The sequence below is a fragment of the Lipotes vexillifer genome, unplaced genomic scaffold (genome assembly GCF_000442215.2).
Source record: "Lipotes vexillifer unplaced genomic scaffold, Lipotes_vexillifer_v1.1 scaffold717, whole genome shotgun sequence".
Classification (NCBI taxonomy): Eukaryota; Metazoa; Chordata; class Mammalia; order Artiodactyla; family Lipotidae; genus Lipotes; species Lipotes vexillifer.
The window spans coordinates 3,010,894-3,027,823 of NW_006798707.1; the positions used below are offsets into that span (position 1 = coordinate 3,010,894).

A 16,930-nucleotide genomic window follows, 5' to 3' on the forward strand; every position below is an offset into this window, starting at 1 on the left:
GATGAGACAGGGGCACATTTAGTGGACGCACACGGGAGCCAGGGGGTCACGCACACCCTCAAGGGTAATGCCCTCAGTCTGGCTTTGCTCGTCGGTCCTGGGCCTCCATTGCTTTACCCGGCAAGAAAGTTTCCAAGCCAGGATTCAGGACACTGGCTGGACATTCCTTCTGTGAACACTTACTGAACCTCTAATATTTGCCAGGGACCTAGAGGGGACTAAGGCTAAGCCTGCCAGGGAGGCTTGTGCTCCCTGGGGCCGGGGGTGAGGGGCATAGACAGCTGGCAGACACCCCCTGGAGTGTGCTTGGTGAGTGACAGACACATGCACAGGGTGCTCTGGGAGCTGGGAGTGGGGAGGGGAGCAAGGCCTGGGGAGGGGCACTTGGGTGGATTTTGAGGAGAGCCCCATTCCTCCCATCTAATCCTCCTCTCATTGTACCAACCCCATGTGTATATGGGGTGTTGGAAAAGCAAACCCCCCCCCCCCCCAAATGGCCCTGAACACTGAACCTGCTCCCCCTGTGGGGGCTGGGGGTGACCCGAGGGGTGGCTCTACTGGCTCCTTGCTGCTGCAGGGATGACATCCGGCCCCCTGGAGCTCTCCCTTCCCTGCCTCCCCCACACCCCCCGCTGCCCCCCAGGACAGTGATGGGCACTCACCGGATGAGGGTGATGTTTTTTCTGGGCACCTCCTTCAGGTCACTGATGGAGGAGGTTTTGCCGGCAAAACAGTAGTTGGGGTTGTAGTCGGTCATGATGGTGGAGGTGCGGAGCTTGCTCAGCTTGTACTCGGGGCTCTGCAGCTCCATCTGCATGGCTTGCAGCTCCTGGTGCTTCCGGCGGTACACTGCAGACACATGGAGGTCAGCGCAAGGTGGCCCGGGCCAGGCAGCCAGGCCACCTCCTCCAGGAAGCCTTCCTGGATCTCCAGCTCCTCCACAGGGATCTAAATCTTTCCATCACACTTAGTCATATGAACAAAATGATTACAGATGTGAAAGCGTACCTTTAATTGAAAGATGAAAGTAAATGTAAAGCTTAAAACCATATGAATGGAAAACATTTATTGTATCATGCAGGGGCAGAGGCACATTAGTTTGGGTCCTCTGAGAAGCAGACTCAAGACAGGATTAAACATGCAAGGATTTTATTAGGGGAAATGTCTGTGAGAGATAATTGGGAGGGAACCCAGGAAGTCTAGGAAGCCACCATACTGTGTTGAAATTCTGACCCCATGTGAAGGACAGGGTGAGGGAAGGTTGAGCAAAGACCCTAGACGGCCATTCAGTCTAAAGAAGTTCCAGCAAGGATCCGAAGTCGGCTGTCAGAGGAGTCCCATGTCTCCAGGAGGGGGCCTGCCTTAGCTACTCTGCTCTGCCCAGGTGCTGGGTGGGGCAAGCATGGCAATGGATTTGAGAGTACAGCTGGGGTTCTTGGTCACCTGTGTTTCCTACAGTTGAAGAACCGCCAAGCCACATAGCTGGAGACCGTTACAGAGTGAAAGGTCTCTAAACTGGGTCTAAGCTGGTGCCTGAGGACTTGAGTTCTAATTCTGCCTTTGTTACTTACAAGCTGTGACACTGACAAGTGACACGTGACCTCTTTGGATCTCAGTCTCCTTCTCTGTAAGCAGGGACAATAACTCCTGCCCTGTCTCCTAAAGCCCCACTCCCCGTCCCCTAGGTTTGTGATAATGAAATGAATTCACCAACATAAAATGGTTTTGGAGGGAATTCCCTGGTGGTCCAGTGGTTAGGACATGGTGCTCTCACTGCCGGGGTGTGGGTTCAATCCCTGGTCAGGGAGCTAAGATCCCACAAGCTGTGCAGTGCCACGAAAAAAATAAATAAATAAAGGAAGGAAGGAAGGAAGGAAGAAAGGAGGAAAGAAAGAAAGAAAGGAGGAAAGAAATGGTTTTGGAAAGTTCTAAACAGCTCTCCCAGTACAAGTGACCACTATCACTGTTACTACTATGTGTGAGAACGTTCTATATATAAGGCAGACTCCATGGGAGGTGATTCACAGGGCGGGGCCAGGGCAAGTGAGTCAACTCCTGTGTGCTCAGTTCCTCCTCTGTGAAATATGCCAACCGTGATCATAGGGTTCTTTGAGGGCTTGGTGAACTAAAATGTGTCAGTCACCCATCGTGTGGTAAGTGTGCAACCAGGTAGCTCTCGTCATCCTGCTCCTTGCAGGATGGCATCACGGGGATCACATTAGCTGCCCTCTCCCTGTCCACCCGCAGATTCCCTGCCCTCGAGGCGCTGGCCTTAAAGTGCTGCCTGGAGCTGAGCCTTTCCTTCTGCTTCCCCTCAGGTCCCTGCCCACCTGTGCTGGGCATTTCCAGCAGGAAGAGCCTGGCTGGACCATGCAGAGCCCTCTGCGACCTGCAGGTCAGCACCCCTTGGCTCACTGGCCTACTGGGAAACATTCAGAAACCAGCTCTGCATTCTCTGCGTGGAGGGGGGAAGGGCGGGCTGGAGGCGTGACACAGGAAGCGGGCCAGACTAGAAGAGCCCGCTGAAGCCCAGGTCTGATGAGAGCTGAAAGGGAGGCCTGGGGTGGGGCTGACCCTTAGCACTCTGAAGAGTGCCCCCTCCTTGAGCAACCAGGAGGCTATGCACAGGGCTGAGGTTCAGAATCATGGGCTCCTAGGAACCAGGGATGTGCAGGGGGGTGGAGTGAGGGGGCCTTCTGTTTTGGCTTGGCTTGGGCTGCCCTCATCACTACCCACCCAGAGTGAAACCTCAGCATCCATGGCACAGCCTTAGATACTATTCTGTTCTGCCAGATCTGCCTTCCCTGCCCCGCTTTGGAAGTGCTGGGGCTCTGGGACACTCACCAATCATGATGCCGGAGAAAGCCAGGACGAGGGCGGCCACGAGGGCAGAGGTCACGATGGAGAGGATCAGCGAGAGTGGCAGGTGGGGCTCCGGGGTGGGCGACACTGGAAGACAGGTCCCCACGGGGCACCAATGACCACACGGATTCTCCTCTGAGCTGGCCCCAAGTCAGAAAGACCCTCCCCGGCCTTGGACACCTGGACCACCATCCTTTTCAGAGGAACAGGGCATGAAGCAGGTTTGTCCTGGTTTTACAACTTTCAACAGTTGCTTTTGTGGGGAGGGAATATGTAAAAGGGATAAATATCAAAATCTGGACATTGACCCAAAACATCAAATGTGCATGACAGGATGAGGATGAAAGGTGAGCCAGCAGTGGCTGTAGAACAGACTCAGGTGCCTTAGATGACTACAAACTCAGTACGACCCAGCGACAGAGTGTCCCGCTCAGTTAGACTCTAGAAGCTGAATTGTTCTCTGTCCGCGAGCGCACCGGCCCCAACCCATGGGAGGGAGGGCCCGGGTGCACACTGGCATCGACCACACCGAGGCACCGTGCCTGGGCCCAGACGCTGCATTTCAAAAGGGACGTTGACAACTGGAACACCAGGGTGGGAAGGGGGCATAAACCTGTGTCCCATATGAATGGATGGGAATAAACGGGTTATTTAATGTGGGGAAGACTTGAGGAGGAGGACGGCAGCTCTGTGTTCAGACGCCGCGCCTGAAGGGCCACTGTGAGCAGGGAGCCCAGGAGTGGAAGCTGGAAGGAACGGGTCTGGCGCTGTGACTCCCCCATGGGACGCTGTGCCTTAGGAGTACTGAGGTCCCTGGCGCTGGGGTGTCCAGTGGAGACGGGCCGGTCCCCTGGTAGGGATGTGGGGGTCACATCCGGGATTAGGGGTGGGACTAGGTGACTTGCGACTCCTTCCTGAGCCGTGACCCCCCTTTCACACACAGGTCCCTCTACCCATCAGCAGAGCACTGGTGCTGGGGGCAGACAGGGGTGTCAGGAAGTTTACAAAACTGCATCTGAGGTGTCCCAGAACCAAAGAAACCAGCTGTGGCTCAAGCTCTGGGCTCCCTCCCCAACCCCCTTACCTATGCAGGAGACGCCGTCCTCGGCCAGCACTGTCCCGTGGTCGCAGAAGCAGATGACCCTGTGGCTCTCGGGGTCCATGTGGCACTCATCTACCTCACAGTGGCTGCAGTTCAGGTAATGCTTAATATTCACTTCCCCGTGGCCCTCCATCACTGGTGAGAAGGAAGGAGGGTCAGCCTCGGGCGGAGGCCGCCCTGCACCCCACCCCCAGGCTCTGCGCTCTGTCTCCAGCTGGTCAGGGCGGGTTCTCTGGTCCCTGCTCCTACGTCCCATTGCCACTGGGAGCGCTGCCTGTACAGGAAAGTCCACAGCGCATCTGGTGAGGGGACCTCAGAGGATAGGCAGGCAAGCGGGAGGGTCCGCACGAGGGTCACTTAGGTTGGCTGCTACAGGTACCGGGCCTATTACTGTTGCATTTTCTAGGGCTGGCCAGTCTTCTCCTTCTGTGTCCAAATCAGATCACGCATCCTGATTTCCAGAAAACTTGGTGAGATGACCACTAAGAAGACTTGCCTGCAAGGGACCCACGATCACACCTTTGTGTCCTGGACTCACATCAGTAGCCCTGGAGTTTCCTCTGGGAGGGAGAACTGGTTTAAGGAAGCTCTGCCACCTGGCAGAGGGGGTACCTTTTAAAGCCGGGGTGTACAGGATGCCCAGTGGATTGATGAAGGAAACCCCATCCTCCCCGTCCATCTCGGGGTCATTGTTTGAGGCTGCATTGCCACCTGTGGCAAACCAGAGGAGAGTTTAACGCAGAGAGGTGGGTGCCCAAGTCTGGACACACGTGCGCATGAGCAGGGCAAGCAGCGGGGTCAGGGAGGGGCCTCGAGGGTGGGGCGGTGGGGAGGGAAGGGAGGCTCAGGGCACAGGGGCTGCACTTGGGGCTCGGCTCAGTAGAAGCCTGGTGTGTGGGCCACTTTCTCTTCCAGGTCAGGGCCAGCTCCCGCTGAGGGGTCTCCACCACTCTGCTGGGCGCCCCCCACCCCCGGAAGCAGTCCATGTTAGCAAGAGTTGGAAGAGTTCTAGTCTCCCCGGGCTGGGTTGGCCCCTTGGCCCCTCTTCCAGGACTGGCCGGGCAGTAGCACCGAGGAGTGGCTGTCCTGTCCCATCGGGTCAGGGTTGGGGCAGGGGGGATGGGCCCCTGTGCCTCTAGGCTCCTGTCCCTCCTTTCAATGGGGGTTGGGTTATCTTTGGGCTCCTCCCCTTGGGCTCCGCCCACCCACCCTCGGCTTGGAAAAGAAGAGCATCTGGTCAACACGAGCATCTGGTCAACACGAGCATCTCACACACAGCGTAAAGCAAAACACAGACAGCACATCACAGCGCGTGCATGCATTGTGTCCTAGTCTGTGGGGATGCTTCTCAGCTTCAGAAGGCTCTTCTGCTCTGCTCTGAAGCCCAGAGGAGAGCTGGGGCCAGGGGCCAGCTGCTTGCTGAAGGGCTGGGCTGGGACTGCCCGCAGCTGCCCTCAGGACAAGCACCAGTCAGCAAGGGGAATGGCGCCCTTCTGGAAGCTGGCGGGCTGGGGCAGGAAAGGGAGCGTGGGGAGTCCATGAGGCCAGAAGCTGCACACCAGGCCCTCAGGGAGCGGGCTTGGCAAGGACTCGGGCCAGGCCATCCGAAGGGAGGCACGGGGTAGAGGAGTCTGGCCTCCAAGGCTCTCAGGCCAGTGCGTCCTTGGGGAAGGCCCAGAGAAGAGGCTGGGAAGCCAAAGCCCCTTTGTCATTGGCTTTGGGGGAGATCAAGAATCATGGGATCTTGATGCTGTCCTATCGAAACCTCGAGGCAGGATGCTGGCTCGAAAGCCAGCACCCTGCCTCTGGCTCGTGTGGTGGGGCTGGGAGGAAGGCGTGCACGGTCACATTACAGTCCACACTGGGGGTGGGCCAGGGGCGTGCAGGCAGGGGCCAGGGGGCGGACAGGGAGGTGAGGTGCCTAGGACTAAGTGGGGAGGGCAGTGACACCTTGAACGCGAATCATCTTTACCTATATATCCTCCGCCTCCTCCACCTGAGGAGCACCCCCCTCCACCCCCTCCGAAACCCCCTCTGGTCTCCCACCCCCACTTCTTCACGGCCTGGGGGCAGGAATGTCCTCCGGTGGCACCTTCCAGCAAAGACTTTCCAGACCAGAGCAAGGAAGTGTTATCATTCCAGCCACCTCCGCCACCTGTGGGAAGAGACGGAGAAACGCCTAGGTGAGGGTGCTGGCTGGGTTTGGGCAGCTGCTGGGCCTGGCGAAGGAAGCGGGGCTCGGTGTCTTCGAGGGGTGCTTGCCCCTGTCCAGTGCCCAGGGGCCCTGTCCTCAGTGGGGCCTGGGGCCTTCAGAGTCCACGGCCGAGCGTGCCCTTTGCCCGAGGGAGAGCTGCTCTGGCCACAGTCGTGCATGTCCCGATGGGAGCACCTCGTACCCCAGCTTCTTGTCAGGCCTCTGGCTCAAAAGCCCGGCAGTGTGCTCGGTGAGGGACGGGGGAAGTGGAGGGGACAGGCAGCACGACTACTAAACTTGTGCCTCTGCCTTCCCTCTCTGCCTGCCAACTCCTGAAGTGCCCGGCCTGCGTTGCATTAACTGCTTCCCATCTCAGAGAACCAGGACCAGCTGTCAAAACCCTGCTGAGGTCACGGCAGTGAAATTCCTATAGCAGGAGCCCTGGATTAAGGCACCGAATAACCCAAAGTGCTTTAATTGTCTACTAGGCAACCGGTCTGAGACTTGGTTTCCTCACCTGTCACTTGGAGATAATGAGACACCTCATGGGGTGGATGTTAGGATCAAAGAAGACAGGGAGTGTGTGAAATATTTTACAAACCGCCAAGTGGAGGGATCGTTGGGCGTTTGTGAGGCAGGACACACACAGGCAGAAGGCCTCACACTCTGAAGCTCGGGCAGTGTCTTGCCTGCCTGCTTCTAAGGAGCTGCTCCGAGATCAAGAGCAAAAAGAGCTGTGGGTGGAGGTGGTGATGCTCTGGCTAGAGTGGCAGCAGCTGGAGCTGTGCTTCCCAGCGCCTGGGCCTGCTCTGAACTCTTGCAAACGAAATGTTCTTTACAGAGCTAGGTTGAACGTTTAAGGCCACAGGCAGACCACAATACATCTCTCCCGAGGCCCTGGAAATTCCAGGACGCCCACCTTGTCTCCCCATATCGTTTTGTGTGACCTTTCAAGAGGCAGTTAACTCCAGAAGACCCCAAATCCCTTTCTGCTCCAGAAGATGCTGGCAGGTGGGAACCGGGAGAAACAGCTGTGCGTGTGTCTGCTGGAACCGTAAGGGTTAACCTGCCCGGAAGGGTCAACCTGCCCGGAAGGGTCCTCTGCGAGACCTTGTGGTCAAGGTTCTTCTGGACCCAGAGTGGGCAGCAGAGGGACGTCTAGGTGGGGAAAGCTGCAGACAGGGATGACTATGGTGCTAGAAAGAGGGAGACAGGTTTCAGGAAATGAGGTCGAGGTCAGGAAGACGCTTGGGTCTGGAACAGAGACAAGCAGGGCTGAAATGAGGTCCTGGACAAGTCGTGAGGACCTTCTGTCCGCTTCGGAAGCTACAGGACTCCAAGTGTTTGGCCTCCCTTTGCCAGCCAGAGGGTGGGTATGGGGCCAGTCAAGGTGGTTGATGTCACGTGGTGGAGGGAAGGCCCCTCAGCGCCGTTAGCCGGAAGTGGGCTCTGATGGCTATTCGGGGCCACGAGCTTAGTGAATAAGTTAGGATGAGATGGGCCTGATACCAGGTCTGCCCTCCTTCCCGGAGCACCCTACCCTTGCGTCCTGCACAGTCCCCAGCTAAGTTGGTTTCCGACCCCCACTCTATCTTGCAGCCTTCAAGCAAATGTGTGGAAAAGAAAACAATGGGCGTAAAAATAAAAACAGCAGCAACAGTGTTTTAAAAAACGGATTAAGTATGAAACAGTTTGGCCACATCTTGAGAAAAGAAAATCCACCAACTTTCAGTGAACTTGTTGACTCTTCTGTAAAATGAAATGATATGTTTGGAAACCCCTACAGGACTGTTTTGAAAAGCACAAGTATAATAGATGTGGAAGTGCTTTGTAATTTATTACATGCTGGACGGATGTAAGGGGCACTGTATCACTGTGGTAATTCCTCGCTGTGACCCTTCTCCTCTTTCTTCTATCTCTAGCTCTCTCTCAATTGAAGAGGAAGTCTGAGTATTTATTTTAATTAATCTCAAATCTTAAACACCTTCAAACTCCCTCGATCTGATTGTGGAAAAAAGAAAATACAAAGATGAATGGCTGACTTCGGAGGAATCAGAGAATTCACATCCCCTTTGGTGTCTGCCCCCTATTTCTGCGTTGCTGGCTCTCATTAAGGAGACAGAGAGCCCAACCATGGAGATTCCAGAAAGAGATTTTCCAGCAAGGAGATGTGTGCACTGGCAGCCCAGGGCCTGGAAGTACGAACAAGCCACAGGGGCCAGGGGGCCTGACTCTGCCCAGATTCCTTCCACCTGCTCACATCCAGTTGCATTTGGTAAAACCCGGGGACAGTTGGGCTGGCGGTCAGACTGCTGGCGCCTGCCTCATTTTCTCAGTGACCTTCTGCAAGTCCAAACCCCGTTTTGGCAAGGGGGCCTCTGGGTCCCCAGCCTGTGGCCTGCCCTCCCTCTCTTGATCCCGGTACCAATATCCAGAGCTCCCAGCATCTCAAGGGCCAGCGACTAAGATGCCCACAGGTGTGTGATGGCGCCCGGCCGAGCTGAAGCTCACACAGTCCCAGGAGAATGTTCTGGGAGAGGGTGGGCTTGCAGCGGTTTACCTGCGGCTCCGGAATTGCCATTCAGCCCTAGAACTGAGGAGTTATTCTCCAGTCTCTCTGGGTGGAACGTGTCTGTCTTGGCTCCGTAGGCCCTGCCGCCACCGCCGGCCGCAATGATCAGGGGCACTGGCACTCCATCCTTCATCTGCCCAGGGGAGACATTCAGAGATTGAGAAACCGAGTGGGGCTCCCACTCTGGAGACCCCTGAGCAATTTAAATGTGGCCGAGTGTTTGCTGGGCATTGGATGACCTCTCAGTGGTCTGAGGGCCCCGATCTCATGTTACAGCACCCCATCAGCTCTTCCATCCCCTCCAGCCCCGGGCTCGTGTATTAGTCCAGGTTCAGTACGTGAAGCAAAAGCACTAGGAGATGGAAATGTATCTGAGTACCAGGAGGCTGTTTCTACAGCCCCTCTCCTGAAGTTCCTCTCTAGCCTCAGGGGTCTGGCAGCTGGTGCGCAGAAGCAGGTCTCTCTCCTCTCTTCCTCTCTCCTTCCTCTGCACACTCAGGGGTCTCTGCTCTGACCCCCACAACTTCAAGGTTAAGCCCTCAGCATCACCGTCCCTGCAGGAAGACCCGGCAGGAAACCTTTGCCTATTTTCGATGACATCAGAAAAGTCCACCTTAGGACAGAGGAGGGCACAGTGGGACCCTCTGGGACCCTGAAGCAGGATGGCAAAGGTCTGCGTGGTGAAATCCAGCTGGCATATCAACATGAGAAGGGCCTGTCCTTTCCTGGACAGACAGGGAACCTTATATTCCCTCTGGGCCTTGGTTTCCTCAACTTTAAATGGGGCTAAGAGCACCCGAGGTGCTTCATTCCCAGGTCTGTCCTGAGGATCCAACACCAGGACACAGAGAAGGCGCTGCCCTGGGGAAGCTGGCACCCAGACCTCACCTTAAATACGTAGGTGGCTCCGCCCCCTCCGCCGCCCCCTCCTGCCCACTCGTGCACACTTTTGTTCACGCGGATTTCTTCTTCTATCACGTTGTTCTCTCCAATGCAGACTTTCTGGATTAGTTGCTTGGTCTGGAGAGACAGAAAGCACCTCAGGTTTGTGCCCAGGGTTCTCTACCTCCCAGCACACAGACCTTCTATGTTTAAAGATAGGGTCTGACGATCTCTCAAATAGTTTGCCGTTGAATTGAGGAGACAAAAACTACACACAGGTAACTGTCACTCTGGGCAGTACTGGAGAAGGACCACAGGGACAGCTTAGAAGAAAATGCATGGGAAGTTGAGGAGGGACAGTGAGGCTTTGTTGCTGGACTGGTGAGCAGGGAGGACTGCCTGGGGGAGGTGGCATTCACTTGGGCCTTGAAGGATAGGGAGATTTTTAAACACTGAGAATGGGAGAAAATTAGGACATTACAGGGGAGGAGATCAGCATGAGCCCAGAGGGAAGGAGGTGAGCGTGGTATTTGGGGGAAAAAGTATAAGGAGTCTCTCTGGCTCGGAAAAGTCCATCTGAGGACAGAGAGGTGGTCCAGGAGGACCTGTTAGGATCCTTTGGATTCTGAAGAGGGGGTGATAAAGTCCCCATGGGGTAAGACAGTGCTGGCGGGAGTGTAAATGGGAGTGGGTAGAGGGAACCTAACTGGACAGTCAGATCCTGGACAGAGGCCTTGAATACAAACAGAGAAGGAGCTGGACTTCATTCTCTAAGCAGCGAGGAGCCACTGAGGATTTTTGAGAAGTTGCAGTTTGAAGTATCTTGTAAAGAGAAGAAAACAGTGGGAGGCCAAACTCGGATTCTATTCCACCTGGTGTGGGCCCAGGCATCTGGGAGTCTCTGGGGACATGCTGGAAATTCCTGTGACCCAGAAGCCTGGAATCCCTGAATAAAGAGGGCAGCGTTTCAAGACTAGCCACCCTGCTTGTCCGTCACAGCAGCTGAGACGAACTCTCCACGCATTGGCCTGACCTTGGAGGAAAATGACTGCTTTCGCTTAATAGAAAAAAGGCCCACAAAACATCAAATTTTCATCGAATGTTGCTGTGTAACCAGCCAGTGGACATGGCAATTCATCTTGAGCCACTCCTTATGCTAAAGCACTCAGGGGTGCCGGGAATGAGTACTAGAGAAATTTCCAGATAAATAGCTGAGATGCAATTTGTTTTATGGCATTTTGGATTTAATGATGGAAATAATTTGATATGTTTTAGAGTGGATTTAGTGTGGGTGGAAGGGTCTGAATTGCTACTGTGGACAGCTGACATTTCTCCTGTGTATGTGCAGTGCCATCCAGGGCTGGGGCGGGGGCCGAGTGGCATGGAGTCTGCTGGAAGGAAACCCTGCCAACCGCTGCCTGGGGAGGGCCTGAGATGCAAGGGGCATGCTCTGAGGGCAGAGCCAGGGACAGGGCGTGGAAATGTGTGCTGCCAGCTAGGCAGAGCAGAGCACAGAAGACAGTGTCCAGTCTCACGTCCTGACTGGAGCTTTGCTGGGCCATCTGTCTGGATCTGTCCTCCTCTATTAACTGGAGAGCTGCGGGACTGCCCCGGTGGTCCAGTGGTTAAGAATCGGCCATCCAATGCAGGGGACGCGGGTTCGAGCCCTGGTCGGGGAACTAAGATCCCACATGCCACAGGGCAACTAAGCCCGCGCGCCAAAACTAGAGAGAAGCCCACGCGCTGCCACGAAAGATCCCACATGCCTCAACTAAGACCCGATGCAGCCAAAAAGTCTAAATAAATAACTAAAAAAAATGGGGAGCTGCCCAGTGCGAACCAGTGGTGCTAAGAAGGTCCACCCCCTCCGACCACGCTCCCTTTCCTCCTCTCCTCTGCCTGGCAGCAGTGGGGCCCCCACCCCTTGGGGATGCCCTCTTCCCTTGAACGGAACTTGCCGATGGCTGGAGATTGCTGGAGGGAGCAGTTGGGCTGCAGGATGGCCTTTGTCTAACTAGAGCCCAGCGTCAGCGCATTCCCCGCTGCCCCTGCGGCTCAGGTGTCTCCTTTGAATGGGGTGGGGGGAGGGGAACAGTTGATTCGCTTCTCAGTCTGCATCTTGCTGGGTCCCCAGCTGCATTTGGAGGAGCTGATCACTTTTCCATGATTCTCTTTCTTTTTTTTTGTTTGTTTTTTGTTTTTTGCGGTACGCGGGCCTCTCACTGTTGGGGCCTCTCCCGTTGCGGAGCACAGGCTCCGGACGCGCAGGCTCAGCGGCCATGGCTCACGGGCCCAGCCGCTCCGCGGCATGTGGCCCGGACCGGGGCACGAACCTGTGTCCCCTGCATCGGCAGGCGGACTCTCAACTACCGCGCCACCAGGGAAGCCCAATGATTCGCTTTCTTGACCTGACTTCTGGAGTCTCCTCCTACATCCCTGGCTCCCCCCTCCCCGCCTCCTTTGTTGGTTCCTCTTTCCTCCATTTCTAAATGTTGGGGGTCTGCAGGGTTCAGCCCGTGGTCCTCTCCATCTACACCACTCCCTAGACAATCTCAACCTGTCTCAGTTTATGCTGATCTCTCTTGGATTTGCATCCCCTTTCCAGACCTCTCTCCTGAACTCCAGTGGCCTGTCTTCCTTGTCCACGAGCAGCCTCCACTTGGCCGTCTACCAGATCAGCTGAGCTCAGTAAACCTGCTCCTTCCACAGCAGGCCCGCGGCATGTGGCCCGGACCGGGGCACGAACCTGTGTCCCCTGCATCGGCAGGCGGACTCTCAACTACCGCGCCACCAGGGAAGCCCAATGATTCGCTTTCTTGACCTGACTTCTGGAGTCTCCTCCTACATCCCTGGCTCCCCCCTCCCCGCCTCCTTTGTTGGTTCCTCTTTCCTCCATTTCTAAATGTTGGGGGTCTGCAGGGTTCAGCCCGTGGTCCTCTCCATCTACACCACTCCCTAGACAATCTCAACCTGTCTCAGTTTATGCTGATCTCTCTTGGATTTGCATCCCCTTTCCAGACCTCTCTCCTGAACTCCAGTGGCCTGTCTTCCTTGTCCACGAGCAGCCTCCACTTGGCCGTCTACCAGATCAGCTGAGCTCAGTAAACCTGCTCCTTCCACAGCAGGCCCCAGCTCTCGTGAAGGCAGCTCCCTCCTTCCAGTGGCTCGGGCACAATTCTTGGATTTTATATTCTAAATACACCCAGAATTCAGCCGCTTTTCACCACCTTCACTGTTACTGTCTTTATCCAAGCCACCATCATCTAGCCTGGATTAATGCAATAGCCGTTAGATTCACGGGCCCCGACTCCTCCTTTGGGCCCAAGTGGTCTGTTCTCCACACTGTAGCCAGAGAAGCTAGTATGCAAATCGCTTCAGGTCACTATTCTGCTCAAAACCGTCCTACGGCTTCAGTGTGTTCTTCTGATGGCCTGACCCGGTCCCCATCACCCCTCCCTCATCTCTCACCTACTCTCTCTCCTGTTCCACCCACTCATCCTGGCTGTTCCTTGGGCACACCAGGCACGCTCCCGTCTGGGGACTCGGCCTCTGCTCTGCCGGAGTCCCCACTTACTTTCCTGGTTCAGTCCCTCAGCTCTTTCAGGACTCTGCTCAGCTGTCTTTTTCTCGGCAGGCTTCCCTTCACCACTCTATTTACGATTGCAACCTGCCTCTGAACTCCAGCACACCATGACGCCCCTTCGCCCTACTTCTACTCACCCTAACCCTGTCTCTTTTGGGTGTCCTGAGGAACTTACGTTTACTGGTTATTGTCTGTTTGTTCCTCTTCCCCTGGAGTCAATGTAAAGCTCCACGAGAGCAAAGGATCTTTCTTTTGTTCATGAATATCTCCCCAGTTCCTAGAACAGTGACTGACGTGTAGTAGGTACTCAATACATGTTTGCTGAATACATTTGAAAGACTTGGGAACTGGGTGGGTGTGGGCTGGCCCTTCACAATACTTGCCTTGTGAGTGATGGTAGTGGTGGAAGCTAACATTTAGACCCATGGTTTTGCTCCCCTGGGGATGCTTGGAAATGTCTGGAGGCATTTTTCATTGTCGTTTCTGAGGGATGCTACTGGCATCTGGTGGGTAGAGGCCAGGGATGCTGCTAAACAGCCTACAGTGTACAGGACAGGGGCTGAGGGATGTGTGTGTGTGTGTGTGTGTGTGTGTGTGTCTGTGTGTCTGTGTGTCTGTGTGTCTGGGCGGGTGGTTCCAGCAGCTGGAGCCCATTCCAGGCTTGGGTTGGCCAGGCCCACGGGAAGAGCCACTCCACGCAGAAATGCAGTAGAACCAGCAGAGCTGCCAAAGCCTGCAGTTTAATTCTTGGGGTCCACTTCATTCTCTAGACACCATTTTTCGGCCTAGGGAGGACTGGAGATTGAGGTAGTGCCTGTAAAAGGTCTTTCTCCCTTTCTCAAATGACTCCTGAGGGGCGGAGGTGTGGAGCAACTGGGAAGACCGATTATTTTCCCCATGCCCATGCTATGCCCGACCCGACCAGCAGAGGGGGCTGCCCTCTGTCCCTGGCTCCTTTGGAACTTCCCTGGCACATCCAAGGTTTGAGAGCAAGTAGGTTGATTAATAAAATGATAAAATGCAGCAGTCCAGAGGAACAAGTAGATTACAACTGAATTAAAAAAGAAGGACTCAGTCCTGTGAAAAGACGTAATTGATGACAATCCAATCAAGTAAAAGTTCCTTGTGGAAGTCAATGCAATCTTTCTGCTTAGATGGAAGAATTACATTAGCACTCAATAAATTCCTGTGAAAATTACAGCGGCTTGTAATGTAATGACTTAACACATTATATCAGGTTGGAAAGTCCTGATTATAGTTGCTAAATAAGAGAGTCCAGACATTTCTCACGCACAAGGTTGCACCTGCGCAGCTTACTCCTGGTTGCTTTGTTTTCAGCCTCTAAGGTGGGGTTGGGGGTAGGGCACATACTTTACTCCTGGCTCCCAGCCTGGGGCCTGGCTCTTAGGAGCCTCGAGGTTATTCTGTGGAACTGAACTGCTTTCTCATAGCTCTTGTTCCCACACCTGTCTTCCAACTCTGCTCTTGAATAAGTTTCTGGGGAAGGAGCCCTGGGTCCTGAGACCTAGAACCCAGATCCCTGTCCCGGTCCCACCCGGTGCAGAAGTTCACCCTCAGGTGAGGGCGTGGCCTGGCCCAATGTGGAGAACCCCCTGCAGAGTGCTGAGTTCCCATCAAGACAGCCAGCACCACCAGGGTCCTGTGTCCCCCAGCACAGGCAAGAGGCATGGCTGCTGCTTTATTAGTCTCCACTGTCTCCCCTTCCTGGTCATTTTAGACCACTACTGGCTTTCTTAAGTACTGCTGTTGGAGCTCTCCCTGTTTGACAGCTGGACACCCCCAGTGGGGTCAGGAACCAGAATGAAGGGTTGTCTCTGGGGCTGCAGAGGATGACAGTCTGGCTTGTCAAGTGATGTGTTATAAGTGGAAAAGGGAAAAGGGCTGTAGAAACTGAGCCCCAAGCAAGTTTGGGGCAGCAAAAATAGGAGCCAGAGTCTCTGTGCTGCATTATGAGTGACTCTGGACAAGCCCCTTCACTTCTGTGGTCTCCATGTTCTCATCTGTGAAATGGGGGTAGTGGATTACAGGGTCTTTCAGCTGTGAGTCTGTGCTTAAAACACTTAAAAAAATTTAATCACACAAATAATAAATAATATGTGAATGCATTATTTTTGTAACAATATCAGACATCACTGACAAAGCACCCTCAACTCCAGTCCCCTCTCCAGAAACAACCACTGTTATCTGTATCTTTCAGAACTTTTTATATGGTTTTATATGCATATATGTGGCTATGAGTCTGTGATTTTGAGCTGAACAAGACATGTTTAGTCTGGTATTTTCCTGTTTATGATAATATGGCTAAAGACAATGGTGCCCTTGCAAGAAAGCTTAGGCAGTGGGCTTCAACTTGCACTTGTGCTAAGAGGAACCACCATTTGCCCATTTTAGCAGAATTCAGCTCTTCAGTTTTAAAGATTGCTCATGAAACCCATGCCTCAGCCTCGGTGCCTGTAGGGATGTGCGACCCCCAAAGCCACACCACCCACCTTCGCATGCACCCAAATGGCCCTGGAAAGGGAGGAGCATTTGCAGGCAGAACAAAGGGTGAGTCCCACCATCTTTGAATGTGAGGTCTCCGAAGGCGTGTGTGCAGTGTTTGTGTCCTCTGAGGGGCCTGCCTGGGTCCTGGTGAGTGTGGAGGAGAAATCCCCGCTCTGGGCACTTACACTGGGGCAGGCATCTTCCCCCTGCTGCCCGACCAGGATGTACAGCACGTCGTCCCTCTGCAGGCTGAAGATGCCCAGCACAGACACGCCGTGGGATCGCATCATCGTGTTCTTCCCGCCTTTCCCGCCAGCGGCTCCGTAGCCTGATATGCTGCAACAGGACAGAGCGCATGGGCTCCTGCTGTGGTATGAAGACTGACTCCCCTCCTGCCAACCCAGCGGCTCCTAACAGGCCGAGCGCACCACCCTTGTGCTGGAGGTCTCTCCCCTGCATCAGCCCATGAGGTCAGCAAGGAGGGTCCTCTCTCCACTGTCAGGAGAGGGAGGTCAAGTTCAGAGAGGGGCAGGGAGATGCCTCATTCACAGAGCTAGGAAGGTAAAGAACTAGTAAGGGGTAGAAGAGAGGAAGAGAGGGGGAAGGTGGGCAGGGAGAGAGAGAAGAGAGGAAGACAGGGGGAGTCTGTATTAATGTGGGCTGTTGGGGGGATGATGTCCCGTATAACTGGGGTTTCCTGTTATGGACTTCTCTCCCTGTCCAAGAGCAAAGGACTCATGTGGTCAACCTTAGACAAGTAATTGAACTTTCCTGTTCCTCATCTGTAAAACGGGGATAAGAAAAACCTACCTTCTAGCCCAGGTGTGTGGTGAAGATTGAAGAAATGAAGTGTCGCAAGTCTCAGAATTGTGGCTGGCATGTAAGAAGCACCCACTAAGTATTTATTATTATTCTTACTGGGAGAAGGAGCAGTAATTGACTTGGTACAATGTTTTAAAGTCTCCCCACGGGGTCTAGACACAAGGAGTTCCACATGGAATGATTGAGGAGAGCGGTGTTTACGAGCACAGACTGTTTATTCGCATCCTGCCAGTAACTCCTTCTGGAGCAATGTGTGTGTGGACAACAACCAACCAATCATGATGAAAATAAAACCAGCGAGTGGGGACGCGGGAGTATTTCTGCTGCCTCTTAGGTTGTTGAGTTGAAGTCAGGCAGGGATGGGGGAGAAAGGACCCAACTGATGAACCGTACCAGAAGAGCGGCGTG

The 16,930-nt window shown here is 54.5% G+C and overlaps 1 protein-coding gene across 1 annotated transcript in view; it reads right to left on the reverse strand.

Moving 5' to 3' along the window:
• ALK (ALK receptor tyrosine kinase) overlaps positions 1–16,930 on the reverse strand; it is a 777,689-nt gene that overhangs the window by 25,380 nt on the left and 735,379 nt on the right. The window contains exons 14-21 of the mRNA XM_007470876.1: positions 15,886–16,036; positions 9,619–9,750; positions 8,719–8,863; positions 5,937–6,119; positions 4,577–4,675; positions 3,947–4,099; positions 2,845–2,949; positions 663–849 (exon numbers count right to left, since the gene is read on the reverse strand). Coding sequence (XP_007470938.1) covers positions 663–849; positions 2,845–2,949; positions 3,947–4,099; positions 4,577–4,675; positions 5,937–6,119; positions 8,719–8,863; positions 9,619–9,750; positions 15,886–16,036 — 1,155 coding nt within the window. The remainder of the gene's footprint in view (positions 1–662; positions 850–2,844; positions 2,950–3,946; positions 4,100–4,576; positions 4,676–5,936; positions 6,120–8,718; positions 8,864–9,618; positions 9,751–15,885; positions 16,037–16,930) is intronic.